At 42.6% G+C, this 16093-nt stretch overlaps 2 protein-coding genes across 3 annotated transcripts in view; both read right to left on the bottom strand.

The window, feature by feature from the left end:
* LOC138764905 (probable G-protein coupled receptor 139) overlaps window positions 1–16093 on the bottom strand; it is a 138712-nt gene that overhangs the window by 74450 nt on the left and 48169 nt on the right. The gene's annotated exons all lie outside the window — the stretch shown is intronic.
* LOC138764903 (probable G-protein coupled receptor 139) lies at window positions 7647–15459 on the bottom strand. Its single transcript, XM_069941331.1, has 2 exons — window positions 14648–15459; window positions 7647–8791 (listed from the first exon to the last, which is right to left on the bottom strand). Exons 1-2 carry the CDS (start codon window positions 14811–14813, stop codon window positions 7893–7895), a joined length of 1065 nt encoding a protein of 354 aa, XP_069797432.1. The 5' UTR covers window positions 14814–15459; the 3' UTR covers window positions 7647–7892.

The raw sequence follows: 16093 nt of genomic DNA, 5'->3' as shown, positions 1-16093 counted from the left end.
CGGATTGAGCTATTGCCTATGAATATACTGACTTTATATGTTCAATAGCACGTTTACCGCACTCGGAGTCCATGTCCAACAAATGACATTCTCTCAGGATCTTCTCATTCACTGAGAGAGACACGTTTTCCGAAATCTTAGAGCAGGGACGCTGTTTTGAGCTTCCTGACATTGCTTGAAGTTAAGTGCCATCGACTGGTTCGGCCTGTCCTTGGATGAGAATGCGAACAGCTGACTTGGCCAGTGGAATGGAACATGAGTTGCACCAGGTGCGGTTATAGGTCACTCGTGAGCCTCTGAGTGAAATACCCAAAGGTATTGAGGTTTGTGAGAGATGGTTGGATGGATCCCGATTCCGCAGGGTGCTCACACGAAATGACTGAATTCAACTACAGTCTTGGTTGGATCATTCTTTAATCTGCAGATTGGGTTAATTTCATTCACCGCTACTACTGAAATGTCATTCAGGAATCAGTGACAAAAGTCCCCCCGAACAGCTCCAATACATTCATTTTTTTCCTGATCGGTAGCATTCTGAATAATGTAACATCAATCATAAACGACCTCATCTTTTAACATCCAATAATTAGTTCCTCTCATATACAAAGTATCTCTAAGTTAGTACGCTTGCTGTATAATATTTTACCAAACCTAAGACCACAGCTTATTAATACTAAAGCTAGTTTCTCACATCTGCGAAGTCTCAGGGTGCTAATCGGTGCAGGTGCATATCAACAAATGCTCTATTGTTCTCTCAGATGCTGCTGCGACCTTCATTGTTCTGACATATTTTGTGTGTCAGCTTTTAGCTAATTTCTATCTTCTGCTGTTTTCCCATCATGTTGCTGAGCACGACTACACTAAACTAGCACCTAGTTCTACCTACAGTTTAGCCAACGTCCTCTGTTGCTAACGTTGTGTGTGACTAGCAGGCCCGATGCACGAGTGGCAGAACATGAGGCAGCGGTTGACATGAGTGAACAGTGGACAATGCGAGCGACTGGCAGACTCCATTGTGAAGCAAGAGACATAGACATGGATGTGGCCGGTCAGCCTTGTGTGTGTGTGTGTGTGTGTCTGTGTGTGTGAGTGTCTGTGTGTGTGTGCGCGTGTGTGTGTGTGTGTGTCCGTGTGTGTGTATTTGTGTGTGTGTGTGTGTGCGTGTGTGTGTGTGTGTGTGTCTGTGTGTGTGTTTGTGTGTGTGTGTGTGTGTGAGAGATGGGAAAATTGACCTAAAATTATGAACATGGAAGAAACTAAAGTTCATCAGTAAAATGGCTGTAACCAGTTCAAATAGGATAAGCTTGGGGCTTAGGATGCAGGAAAGCAGAGTCAGCACGATTAACATAAGAATCTTCTAGTCTTTGTGACAAGACCATAGGACTAAGATAAGGAATGGTAAGGTACAATAGAATGTAGGAAGTTGAGGTAGTCTGGATCAGATAAGGGTCTCCTAGCCCTGGACAGAAGTACCAAGTCATACATTTCTAATTAGCTAACCATACACAGATTTATACATATGAAATTAGCCAACCCTAGATAGAATGAGTCAACTCTGCATATCAAGAGACTGTAGCCCAGAGAATCAGGAAGGTGTAAATAAGGACAATGACATGATGGGGCACCCACAGGATACCCCCTGGTCCTCCAAGTGTACTGAAACTGCACGTAGGCAGGAAGGATTACCTATGCCAAACCCATCCAGGGGGGCAGAAGAATGTAAGGGGGAGGGCATTCTGATACTGAAATTGACTGTATAAAAGTTGGGTGAGCCCCAGTATGTGTGTGTATTCCCAGGGTAAGGGGAAGCACCCAACTTTGCATTGTTGTAGTAATAAATGTTCTTTGTTCTCAATTTTTGTCTCGAGCAATTTCTTTAAAGGTACTTTAATTTCTAACAAATGGGGGCTCGTCCGGGATCACACTCCCTCCACTGACAGAGTACCCCGACGACGAGAGTAGGTGCACCCCGGCTGATTCAGCTGGACTCACGGGCGACGGGTGGCTGGTCAGTGGAAGAAGCGAGTGATATCCGAGAAGAGGCATTGAGAACAAACGGCGGAAGGACGCGCGCTAGAGCAGTACTGCCAGAACTCGGTAAGAGTATTTTACTTGTTCCTAAGCATGGGAATAGCGGGCAGTAGAGATGAGAGTCCTGACACAGGACGTGACCACCAGATAGCTACATACAGCCCGCTTGGGTTGATGTTATCTGAGTGGGGCACAGGAAAGACCCGTGGTAAAGAGAAACTGACGACGGTCAGGTATTTTACTTGTTTCTAAGCATGGGAATAACGGGCAGTAAAGAAGAGAGTCCTGACACAGGACGTGACCACCAGATAGCTACGTACAGCCCACTTGGGTTGATGTTATCTGAGTGGGGCACAGGAAAGACCCGTGGTAAAGACAAACTGACAATGGTCAGGTATTGTTGTATTGAATGGGTTAAATACCCGGTTAAAGGGAGCTCCGTGTACTGGCCAAAATTCGGATCCGAGGATGAATGGATGTGTAAAGCTTTGAACCTATGGCTCTATCAAAACCAGAAAGACAATGTTGAGAGCAGGGAATATGCAGCCTGCTGGCTCAAGGGATCCATTGAACAGCTGGTTTTGAATGAGAAAGAATTCAGGGATAAGAGAGAGGAGGAACCTTTTGTCCCTGAATCACAGGGTTGGGATGTGTTACATTCCCTCCCTCCACCTTATGTTCCTCCTATGCCGGCTCCTATCTTTCCTTCCCCTCCTATGACCTACCCTTCTACACCTTCCCCACCTCCCCCACCACTAGAGAAGAGAGAAGAGAGCAGGAGTGGTATGATAACTTGCTCACAAAGCACTCGATTACCACCTCTGTTGACAGGAGAGAGAGGTAACTTTAATTCAGAACAGCGTGAGACTCTTCAGGAAGAAAGGGCAGAACCCTTTGATTCATTTCCCAGGGAGCAGGAACCCAGACCTAATAAGCTAAGAAACCAATTGGATGAGACCACTGCGGGAAGTTCCCATGGGAGAGGGTCTCGGTTTCGTAAATGTGCCCCTGACCAGTACTGAAGTGTGTAACTTTAAGAAAGAACTGACCTCCTTGATAGAAGATCCCCAGGGATGTGCCGAACAGTTAGACCAATTTTTGGGACCAAATATATATACAATATGGGGGTCTCGACATAGAATCCCCAGCAGGGGAACAATTGGTACTAACAGGTTTTGTTACCAACTCAGCCCCAGACATTAGGAGAAAATTACAAAAGACAGAAAATTGGCATGAGCAGGGAATAACCCAGCTTCTACAGATCGCACAAAAAGCATTTGTCCAGACATCTGAGGATAAGCAGAAAGCAAAGGCTAACATTTTGATGCAAGCAGTTAAAGTAATAGTAGATGAGTAACATGGAAAAAGGCAGGGACTGTGTGCCAGCTCCTGAATGTTGGGAGAAGTGCAGGGAGTGGGAGAGTAGAGACCAGAGATAATTTCATAAATCACGACTTCCCACTTCAGTCACTGACCATTATTGATTAAAATTCATGCTAAAAATTAAATGTCATAAAGGATCGTTTATCAATACTGTAGAATGAGCGAATTTAACTACCAGTTAATTCCAGTTTATGAAATAAATTGTATTCAAATGTGATTTTGCACAGGGAGTACCTGAGAGTTGTGATGTTATAACATTTGCAGGGAGAAATGTTTGCGCAAATAGGGTGAGTTCTACACGTCTTATTTTAAGTGTATGTAAGATAAAGAAAGGATCTGATGTGTAAAGTGGCTGGTTCAGCCAGTTGAAGCAGGAGTGTGCATGTCCCTTTAAGTGCACTGTGGCACTTGAAATTGAGGCTTCAGGCTCTTGTCTTGCAGTTAGAGGTATGGAGCCCTATCAACACATTTAATACATTTCTTCTACACATTCAGCAGTCAAGGTCCGTGAGTTTAAAGATCACCCACCTCTGGAGAATAAAGATACCTCTGGGGATTCCTATGGGGATTCCTATAAGTTTAATCATTTCTCTGGTGCATTTTCCTCTGGAGTGAAATTAATGCCTCAGCACAATTTCTCTGTATTGCCGCTGTTATTTAATTCATGATAACTTTCCCCCATTCATCAGGTTTATATTTAAATCCGGTAGTGCGGAAGTTACATTGTAAATAATCACGGAGGTAAACCCTGCGCAACTGGATTCAGCTTAATGGAGAAATAAACCTGCGACCTGGTCTATGGTGGTGTGTGAGTACTGCAATAGGTGGAATATGATTTAAATTGGTGGCATAGTTCAGAACAATTGGGTGCATAAGAATAATATCATTAAGAACTCACAGATCTTGTACCAGATGCTATTCAGTACATCTTGACTTAAGGACTGGAGAAATTGGCATGTTAGAATGAGATTGGCATGGCACCAATATTTCTTGATTCAATAATGACTCCACAAGCTCCAGGATTCATGCAGCAGAACTTTTAAGTGGAATATAATAGAAACTAGCCTGTACTTAAATTATTGTGTGTGCAATCTTCATAAGAACATCTTTTAACTTTTTTTGGTGCCTGTTTTACAGACTGTTTTAAATAAGGCCAGCTCCTGTGAGCTGTGGCACAAGGCATTTTACTTAAGGCAGAACTAAAGGTTGAATATGTTTCAAGTTCTCTTGCAGGGGCTCTTGTGCTGCAATGTCTGTTATGTACTCACTCTAACAAATTGGAGGGTTGTGCCCCATACAGACAAGCAGCTCCAACTGCATTTTAATAAGGTCTAACATATTCAAAACCCATGCAAATATGGTTTGTGTTTCATTTTACAATTTTTACACTAACACAAAGGAAAGTCAGATTGTTATTCATTTTATTAAAATCTAGTGATTGGTTATATGTAAAAGCATGGCAAGAGGATCAACTAAAACCTGCCTGGGATGGTCCCTTCTGTGTACTTTTAATTACAGACACCGCAGTAAGAACAAGAGAGAAGGGCTGGACCCACATTCAAAGAATTAAACCAGCTTCTGAACCACAACATCACGACACACAGATTCAAACCTCAACCCGTCGTGCAGTTCCTCATCCATCAGACCTGAAACTTACACTGCGCCGTGACAAAGTGCCATAATGTTACTCGTTTTTTTCGTTTATTCAGTTATTGTTGTATTTTATTGCTGTTTTCAATGAGCTTTACATTTATTGTGGTTTATTCAGTTTTTGTTGTATTTTTTGCTGCTTACAATGGGTCTTACTTTCATTGTTGTTTACTCATTTTTTGGAATATTGTTCGTTAATGTTTAAGTCCCCCCTGGAATAGGGGCAGCAGAGGTTACAATTGGGCTCCTTTAGAATGTAGACAGGGCATAGATTTAATGTATAGTCATAGTGGGATACAAGGGATTCCAATACGGACCAGGGGAACTGAACAGCTTTAGTGGAGTACATCTAATTTGTATCTTAGCCTACACAGGTATTAGAGACAAGAGTTTTGAGGCGATAGCACAAAGGACATGGTGGGACAAAGACAGACAGAATGGTAGTCAGGATTGTACATGTAGCAGAGAGAGAGAGAGTTGACACATATGCTAATGTACACAGACAGGCTGCAACTCACAAGTTCAATGATACATATGCTAATGTTAGCAGACAAGCTACAACACACAGTTAAATCACAAGAAACAATCCCCCCCCAGCTTGGTCACTTTTCATCACCCCGTGAAGGGGAGCACCAGTTTCCAACAACGTGAGCTGCTTGACACTTTAATATCAGGCTCCAAACAGCCTTCGGAGATCGGTGGCCCTAGAGTTCGGGGCTGAAGAGGACATCAGATACTAGCCACAATTAAACGGAACCGCCTGACTACTGCTACTCGTTCGCTGCTGAAGGCAGCGCTTCTCACAGACTGCTACTCGTTCGCTGCTGAAGGCAGCGTCTCTCACAGACTTCGTCAGGACAACGCTTACAAAAGTCGGGTGGTTCAAAGACACTGCTTCAATGTTTCAACGTGTGGGATGGACTAGACTCTTTACTGAGAGCTGGAGCCTGATACTCGCAACCCTAATAAGCAGCTGGACTCGCTACTCTGACCTTCATGGTGCTCCCCTACCTAAAGACTTTACACAGACATTACAATTCGGTTATTGACCAGCTGGGTAAAACTACACCTTACACTTGAAAGATCAGTATTACTGATCTAAAAGAAAAGTGAGGAGGGGGGGTGGGGGGATCAGTCACACTGACACTAGTAACCAAAGATCAGTAACACTGATCATGGTGAAAGATCAGTATTACTGATCTAAAAGAAAAGTGAGGATTGTGAGAGATGGGAAAATTGACCTAAAATTATGAACATGGAAGAAACTAAAGTTCATCAGTAAAATGGCTGTAACCAGTTCAAATAGGATAAGCTTGGGGCTTAGGATGCAGGAAAGCAGAGTCAGCACGATTAACATAAAGAATCTTCTAGTCTTTGTGACAAGACCATAGGACTAAGATAAGGAATGGTAAGGTACAATAGAATGTAGGAAGTTGAGGTAGTCTGGATCAGATAAGGGTCTCCTAGCCCTGGACAGAAGTACCAAGTCATACATTTCTAATTAGCTAACCATACACAGATTTATACATATGAAATTAGCCAACCCTAGATAGAATGAGTCAACTCTGCATATCAAGAGACTGTAGCCCAGAGAATCAGGAAGGTGTGAATAAGGACAATGACATGATGGGGCACCCACAGGATACCCCCTGGTCCTCCAAGTGTACTGAAACTGCACGTAGGCAGGAAGGATTACCTATGCCAAACCCATCCAGGGGGGCAGAAGAATGTAAGGGGGAGGGCATTCTGATACTGAAATTGACTGTATAAAAGTTGGGTGAGCCCCAGTATGTGTGTGTATTCCCAGGGTAAGGGGAAGCACCCAACTTTGCATTGTTGTAGTAATAAATGTTCTTTGTTCTCAATTTTTGTCTCGAGCAATTTCTTTAAAGGTACTTTAATTTCTAACATGTGTGTGTTTGTGTGTGTGTGTGTGTGTGTTTATGTGTGAGAGAGTTATCAAGAGCTACTCTGTGGCTCTACAGCGGAACGTTATATTGAATTTCTAAATCGCAGGAGTTACTGAGTTATTTTGATGCTAATTCTTGATCTGCTCCGCTGGTTTGCATTTTCCATGCCCCGTCGGTATTCCATAAAGATTGGAATTGTTTTATGAATTTAAATAGTTGTACTTTTACACGTTAATCGCTCATTCTAACGTCTAATTTCATTGTGAAGATTTTAATGTTATTTTTATTTTAAGATATTTTGTAGGTCTGATTTGACGTTCCACTTAAAAGTGTATCGTAATTATGATTCGTTGAATTGGTAACCTGCTGCTTTATATTGGGTACATGCCTTAGGATATTTGAACTAATGATAAAATATTGTTTACAACTTCTGCCTGGGACTGGCTTTGGACGTGTTCAATTAGATTCCTCGACTGTATTAACGTCGTATTTGTTTAGGTAAGAACCAATGCATAACTTTGTAACCTAAGAAATGTATTATGAGCTCCACCAATTTAGCTACCTTTCTACGTCGGCACAGCCACGGTATTTCTGAGCTCTATACTATTTTCAGTAACTGCATGAGGTTCGGTTTGGTTAACGTATCGGGAATGCAAGAACAGATTGAATTCCTTGTGAGGTACGAAGCATTATTTTAATTGCAGGTCCCATGGTCATCGTCGTAGATGAACTAGTTTGTGTCATTTGAAGTCTGTTTAATTTTGATCATTAGTTCGAGGGACTTTACTCCGAGGTTTCCTTTGGGATTACGTCAATCGCTCTTTCCCTCTGAGGGCTGATATTTTATTTGATCACACCTCGTTGTCAAATTAATTATTTAAATTGCGCCTGACGATAAAGATTTCATGGCTCCTCGCGTCATTGAGCACATTTCACAACTCGAGAGATGGAAGATTTCACTAGTTCCTTCAGTTGTTCCCTGAGCTTTTTCTGGGTAATGGTGTAAAGGGCCGTGTTTGTACAGCAGCTCAACAGCTGCAGCATGAAACCTAGGTCTTGCACAAAAATAGCTGGACTGACAAACACAATGCGAACATAATACAACTGGACCCATATGAAATACCCTGTGAACAGCGACCATAACAGGATGAAATTCGCCGAGATAGCATACAGCAAAGTGACGGATTTCCTGCGGCTCTCCATCTCTGGGTCTCGAAAACTCTCCCGACTGCTGGCACCTCGAAGTCTTCTGCGCACCCTGCTAGTCACCAGAATATGTCTTACAGTTAACCCATTGAGCAGCAAAATGAGGACAAAGGGGATTGCCGGTGTGAAGATATGATGAACGAATGTGGCTGTTGCCCAGTTCTCTGATGTCCGAACACCTTCTCTTGTCAAACAAAACCAAGGGGTATTATCAGTGAAATATTCACCTGTGAACATAAAATACCAGAAAATGTTCTTCGAAAAACTTAGCACGCTCACCGTTCCAAGTACAAACGTCGCCGTTTTCTCGGTGCAATAATTCCTTTTCATCTTCTGGTAACAAATGGCTACAAACCGATCAAAGGTGAATGCGACGGTGTTCCAGACAGACCAATCTGTCACTGTATAAACAAGGACGGCGTGAATATTACACAAAGGGATGGACTTGAGGAAACGGAAGTAGTACCTGTAGGCAATTGGTATCTGCCTCATTATCAGATCGAAGATAACGATCAGTAGATCCGCCGCCGCCATTGCAAGGAGGTAAAGCGTGACATTTTTGGACAGACCGCAGTTCCCTCGGGACAGGATCTTAATAGTCACTGATATTACTGTAAAAAAAGGAAAATAAATTATATTTCTGACGCTGAATAGAGTTCAGAAATAAACAGTAAACGACTGGTTACTTTACAAATCCCCCGAAAACTAAAGGAAGGTCGAGCCATGTTTATGGATTGTAACTGTGGGGAGAGTTGGTGACCAGAAACGAGCATCCTGTGTAAAAGCAATTTCTTGCCATGCATCTCTGCCGGGTTACATACGCATCTTACTCATAGCCAGGACTATGCACTGTGGGGTACTTCCAAAATAAATCCATGTGATTGATACCAGCTCGATTACCATAACTGCCGGCACTACAAGGGTGCTTCCGTGTCCATTTTACTGTAATTTTAGAACACGTTCCATTCTCTTTGGCTTGGCTTCGCGGATGAAGATTTATGGAGGGGGTAAATGTCCACGTCAGCTGCACGCTCTTTTGTGGCTGACAAGTCCAATGCGGGACAGGCAGACACGGTTGCAGCGGTTGCAGGGGAAAATTGGTTGGTTGGGGTTGGGTGTTGGGTTTTTCCTCCTTTGTCTTTTGTCAGTGAGGTGGGCTCTGCAGTCTTCTTCAAAGGAGGTTGCTGCCCGCCAAACTGTGAGGCGCCAAGATGCACGATTTGAGGCAATATCAGCCCACTGGCGGTGGTCAATGTGGCAGGCACCTAGAGATTTCTTTAGGCAGTCCTTGTACCTCTTCTTTGGTGCACCTTTGTCACGGTGGCCAGTGGAGAGCTCGCCATATAACGATCTTGGGAAGGTGATGGTCCTCCATTCTGGAGGCGTGACCTACCCAGCTCAGCTGGATCTTCAGCAGCGTGGATTCCATGCTGTCGGCCTCTGCCATCTCGAGTACTTCGATGTTAGGGATGAAGTCGCTCCAATGAATGTTGAGGATGGAGTGGAGACAACGCTGGTGGAAGCGTTCTAGGAGCCATAGGTGATGCCGGTAGAGGACCCATGATTCGGAGCCGAACAGGAGTGTGGGTATGACAACGGCTCTGTATACGCTTATCTTTGTGAGGTTTTTCAGTTGGTTGTTTTTCCAGACTCTTTTGTGTAGTCTTCCAAAGGCGCTATTTGCCTTGGCGAGTCTGTTGTCTATCTCGTTGTCGATCCTTCCATCTGATGAAATGGTGCAGCCGAGGTAGGTAAACTGGTTGACCGTTTTGAGTTTTGTGTGCCCAATGGAGATGTGGGGTGGCTGGTAGTCATGGTGGGGAGCTGGCTGATGGAGGACCTCCATTTTCTTCAGGCTGACTTCCAGGCCAAACATTTTGGCAGTTTCCGCAAAACAGGACGTCAAGCACTTAAGAGCTGGCTCAGAATGGGCAACTAAAGCGGCATCGTCTTCAAAGAGTAGTTCATGGACAAGTTGCTCTTGCGTCTTGGTGTGAGCTTGCATGCGCCTCAGATTGAAGAGATTGCCATCCATGCGGTACCGGATGTAAACAGCGTCTTCATTGTTGAGGTCTTTCATGGCTTGGTTCAGCATCATGCTGAAGAAGATTGAAAAGAGGGTTGGTGCAAGAACGCAGCCTTGCTTCACACCATTGTCAATGGAGAAGGGTTCATCCAAATGCTGAGCTTTATTCCATATAATTAACCGGTGCAGAGAGAAAGACATTTAAAATCTGGCGATGTATGTTGGGAGGAATCTGGCAAATTTATTGTTGGGAACAGATTGAGCACGGTGGTGTTAGAAATTAAAGTACCTTTAAAGAAATTGCTCGAGACAAAAATTGAGAACAAAGAACATTTATTACTACAACAATGCAAAGTTGGGTGCTTCCCCTTACCCTGGGAATACACACATACACTGGGGCTCACCCAACTTTTATACAGTTGATTTCAGTATAGGAATACCCTCCCCCTTACATTCTTCTGCCTCCTGCTGGAGAGGTTTGGCATTAGGCAATCCTGCCTGCCTACGTGCAATTTCAGTATACTTGGAGGACCAGGGGGGGGGGGGGGGGTATCCTGTCGGTGTCCCTTCATGTTATTGTCCTTATTCACACCTTCCTGATTCTCGGGGCTACAGTCTCTTGATATGCAGAGTTGGCTCATCCTGTCTAGGGTTGGCTAATTTAACATGTATAAATCTGTGTAAGGTTAGCTAATTAGAAATGTATGACTTGGTACTTCTGTCCAGGGCTAGGAGACCCTTATCTGATCCAGACTACCTCAACTTCCTACATTCTATTGTACCTTACCATTCCTTATCTTAGTCTTATGGTCTTGTCACAAAGACTAGAAGATTCTTATGTTAATCGTGCTGACTCTGCTTTCCTGCATCCTAAGCCCCAAGCTTATCCTGTTTGAACTGGTTACAGCCATTTACTGATGGACTTTAGTTTCTTCCATGTTCATAATTTTAGATCAATTTTCCCATCTCTCACAGTGGCATTTTTTGTGGGGTTGTTGACAAGTAAACTCAATAAAGATCTTCTCCGGTAGGTTGAAATTCATTTCTGTTCGTGTTTTGACATGGTTAGTAGCTCCAATCCACTTCTTCGCAATCTGATTAACCTCTTTTAGATTGCATCGAAAATTTACTTCCTTGTCCTTTGATACTTGTCTCCCAATAATGACGCTACTCATGTGTTGGATTAGGGCGCCCACACTACGGGTGCTCAGCCGGTCAAAAATGCATTTACCCTGACCACGTCATAGGTAAGACATGCTTCCAATTGCAGCTCGTTAAAAAATTATATTAAGGTATTAGAGCTTGGGTAGGATGAACTACGGAACGTTCGGGAGGCTGATGAGGTGCTAAACATAAATTACAGGAAGGAGTCACACCCAGGAGACAGAAGGGAAAGGATAAGGGAACAGACAGTGGACATACGCTTGAAAATGACCACATACCAGGTACAAACACCGAAGGTAAGGCCTCTGGAACAGAGTGTAACCCTGTGGATAAGGCCATATGCAGTGACCAGGAGTTCACTCATGAGGGGAACAATGATGAGATGAGATGATGTGGAAGAGATCACGAAACCGGATGATATTTCCCCTTAGTGACAGAGTCCCGGAGATCTTCTAAAGAGTTAGGGTGAAAGCCAGAATTCGTGGAACATGTAGGGTCCAACGGTGTGGATAGGAAGAGTGATGAGCTCCTACTAAGTGAGTTCAAAGAGTTACCTGTGCAGTTGAAGGCCAGGACCTCCAGGATTATGATCCCAGTATTGTTACCTGTGCAACGTACCGATTAGGTAAGAAATAGGAGGATAATGCAGCATAATATATGGTTAATGAGATGGTGCAGGAGGGAGGATTTTGAATTATTGAGCTCTCTTTCAAGAAATGAGTGGTCTGTACCTGAAAGCCATTTTGCATCGAATCTGGAGTGGGACAAAGATCCTTGTGGGAATACATCCTTGTGGTACCAGATCCTGAGTATTCAAACAACATTTGTAGGGAGGTTGGGAACCAAAGCACCAGGGCAGATAGAGGAGTAGAGGATGATATATACCATAGAAGTGAGTGGTGGAGCAGGGAACCAGCAACCAGCTGAAGCAGTGAATGTGTCGCTTTTGCAGAGATATGTTGATGGGAAGGATATGGTCAGTTGGACCAGGCAAAATAATAGTTCGGCACAGACTAGAAGAAATTGGGGGCCCATTTCTATGCTGATATTTTCTGTTTCTATGATATATGGAGACAATTACACCGGGATAATTTAGGTAAGTACAAAAATCATAGATTCAGCGTTTAACATGTAAATTAAACTAAATTGCGTTGAACCGTTTTCGTGGAACATTGCAATGAATGCAAGTGTCCCTTGTTACGAGCCTAAAAGGACCCCAAAACCCAGCGGTAATATACAATCACCAAGACAAATAGTTACCTAACCAAATATTGTTTTTAATTATCTTTAAACATGAAAACAGAATCAAGCTTTCACTTAACTCTATTAACTTAACTAAACCCAATTTAACTCCCTTCTAATTCAATGCGCATGTGTATGTGATGTGTGTGTAAATGTAAATGTCATTCTTCCAAGTTCTCTGGTTGCAGGCCATTCTTATACTGTGCACAGAATTTAACATGTATCAAGTTCCATAGGCTTTGGTGCTTGAAAAGTAAATGTTTACCACCCAGAAGGTTCTTGTTGCGTTTGCAGAGAGTGATTTGCTGTTCCAGGATTTCCACAACTGAGGTACCACCATTAGGCACATCAGTGCCTTGCTGATGAAACTTGCCCCATCAGGGATGTCCATCTTTCTTTCAGGCTATTACAGAGTGCATTTCTGTTTCATTTATTCAAAGGGAAATATCAGACAAATAGTACTTCCAGCTATCCACCACTCTGGAGCTTCTGTTTCAGTTCTAACAAGTTTCTTAGCTTACAATGTACAGCTCTATATCTCTCTCTATTTTTTCTCTCTGTCTCTCTCTCTCTCTCTCTCTTTTGTCTTTCTGTGCACTCGGTCAAAACCCTTGCATAGAGCTTTTTCACAACTAGAGCGGCTCCTCCTTCTAGCTTTAATGACGTCATTTCAATTAGCACTAACTTGTCAAATGTCCACAGCATTGTCCATAGTTTCAGCAAATTCTTCAATATGAATTCCTCAATATTTCAAATAAGATCATATTCTATCACACCCTTTGCTGTGAACATATTTGTTCCAGATGTGCAAGACCTTTCTTGGGTGACCATTTCGTTCAATGAAATGGCTCTGCACCGTTCCATTGAATGGGACAAGATACCAATGCAAAAGATGCTGCATTACAAAAGCCTAATGCATGGTCACGGCACGCAAGCATACACGCTTGTACACGCAGTGCTGACTGCGACGCATCGCATGCTTCAACGTCATAAATGACAAAGGACTTTAATCATTAACTTAGCATCTCTTTCCACTGTTGTCCCATGATCTGTTTTTTTTTTGCTGCAGTGCATTCGGCCTGTTTTTCAGATTTCCAGCACTAATTGTTATTATTCCTCTTTGTTTTGCATATAATTGTGAGAATAAGAATGAACACCACGTGAAAATTGCACGGTCCGCCACGGAAGGGGAAAATAAGCTGTATATTCTTATCTCGAAGCGCGATAAAGAGTGCCGCTCCTCAGCTGGAACAATCTATAGTTACAGTATCAAGCTTTAGTTTAGTGAGACCATTCTTAATTGCTTCAATAATTTGTCTCCCGGAGCCAAATGAATCCTATGACAACTAAACTGAAATAATAGCCATTGTTCGTTTTTGAATGGGTTCCCTTTGCTTTCCATGATTTCCTGAAGATATTTGCAGACATTTATTGCATACTAAATTATTTCATGATCACGCTGACCATTTCCATCTACCAAACACCCCCTATCTTCCTTTGAAAGCCTTCCACTTGTCAGATGCCCTGATAACTAGTTTAGAACTTTCAACTGTGGGCCAATCCTGTCTTTTCCAGTAATTTCAACACTGAAGGGGTTACCGTAACTGGTCACGAAGTGATCTCTGATGGACATTTCAGGTACTTTCCCTGCTACGTTTCCCAAAATGTCGTCCAGTATCAGGCCCTCTCGGGTAGGGACGAATATATTTTTATTGTTGAAGACAATTTAATTGCCTACGTGAAATTATTGGGACAAATGGAAATACGAGGTTGCCAAGCAGTTCATTCTGTCTTGAATGTTGTTTGTGGCGCAACAATAAATGTTCTACTTTTGGAAGGATGGATTACTAAATGGATGTATCAACGTACCAGGAACACAAAGTGCTAGTATGTGATCGTAAATTTGAAACAATATTGCTGTTAGCTGTAATTTGGCAAGTTAATACACAGGGATTCAAGAAAGCAGAATCAACAAAAGTTGGAAAGAATAAAATGAGAATCGTTTCGGATCAATATCGTGCGCAGAAAAGCTTACCAGGAAGAGCAGTCATAGCCAAGATGGGATAGTAGATAACTTGAATTCCTCGGACCAGATAATATATTCGCCAATGCAATGGGCGTTCATCCCGTCTCAAAAACACTTCGAACGCCCAGAAAATATCATTCTGATCCACGGTTCCTATATCCATATCAGTGAACATTTCTGCACTTCTGTTTTCAGATGTAAATCCTTCTAGAGACTGGCAAAGCGGGAGCTGGTACCCTCACTTTCAACTAACGGCAACTGCAAAATAAATACCACATTAATAGAGGAAGTGAATCCCTTGTGACATATTCAGATCCACTGAGGCTGTCGTTAATTATGTGCGCCAAAACAAACATGTTGATTCAACTCCTCTCCGCTCAACGTTTGTATCACAAAAAGTAGAACAGTTATCAGTCTGCACGTGTGTAAGAAATGGTCATCTTTTCGGTGATCCATGATTTCGCCGTTGATGCGAGAGAACCAGTAGACATAGGGAGGGAAATGAGGCTGTCAATGTTGTAGATCGTCTTTTCAAAACCTTAATAAGGTGCAAGACAGAAGACAAATAGCAATGTTTTCGCATCCCAATGTCAAACTGCAGAAGGACTGTTGAATAAATTGCAATATTTAATCAATGATGTACAATAATAACGATTATAAAGTAGTTATTTCTGGAACGATATAAATGTTTGTGATACACGACGGTCAATTTTGACTCTGTACGAATTTAGTTTCTGACATGTTCAATTCAACATGTTGCTATGAGAATAAACCATCAAGGTACCCGCTTGAGAGTAAACCGTCAAGGTATCTGATCTGCAACATGATGCTATACTGGGACCATTTGTGGCTGGCAGTATGCCAGTGGAAAGCATTGTGATGTGACCGCTGGAGATCTTGCAGCTGTCCGTGATCTGAGTTAAATTCATGCTGTGCACGAATAAAGCCGGACATATCGTTAAAAAGGGCAACATTTATTATTTCTACATTCTAGTATCTGCAGAACATGTTTTCGTATAATGAAGATATGTGTTTCTGTCCCAGTATTTCGATGTATGCATTTTTGCTAGAATTCCGGACTTTCTTGTATTTGAAACATTGCCACACTTTCAACGTGACAACTCAGCAATTATCGACAGAAGTAATATAGTTGGCAAGACCAATGGCAGGCAAGACACATGAGGAATTTAATGGGTAGAAGTATGAATTTTTCTATTATGACAAAATGGACAGGAGGATACGAGGAAAACACCATGACATACTGGTAAATTAAATCGCAGGTCGTTGTATGAAGCGGGCAATGCAAAGTAAGAAGGGAGTTAACAAACCTTTTGGACGTTTGGCATACATGGATAGGTTATGAACTAAGCGATAAGCCACTACTAAACTATGGCAACAGATTTAAAACTCCATGATTTCAGAAAGTGCGAGAGGATATTCATAATGTGAAGATGT

Source organism: Narcine bancroftii, chromosome 5 (assembly GCF_036971445.1).
Source record: "Narcine bancroftii isolate sNarBan1 chromosome 5, sNarBan1.hap1, whole genome shotgun sequence".
NCBI lineage: Eukaryota > Metazoa > Chordata > Chondrichthyes > Torpediniformes > Narcinidae > Narcine > Narcine bancroftii.
This window is presented reverse-complemented; position numbering and strand designations above follow the sequence as displayed.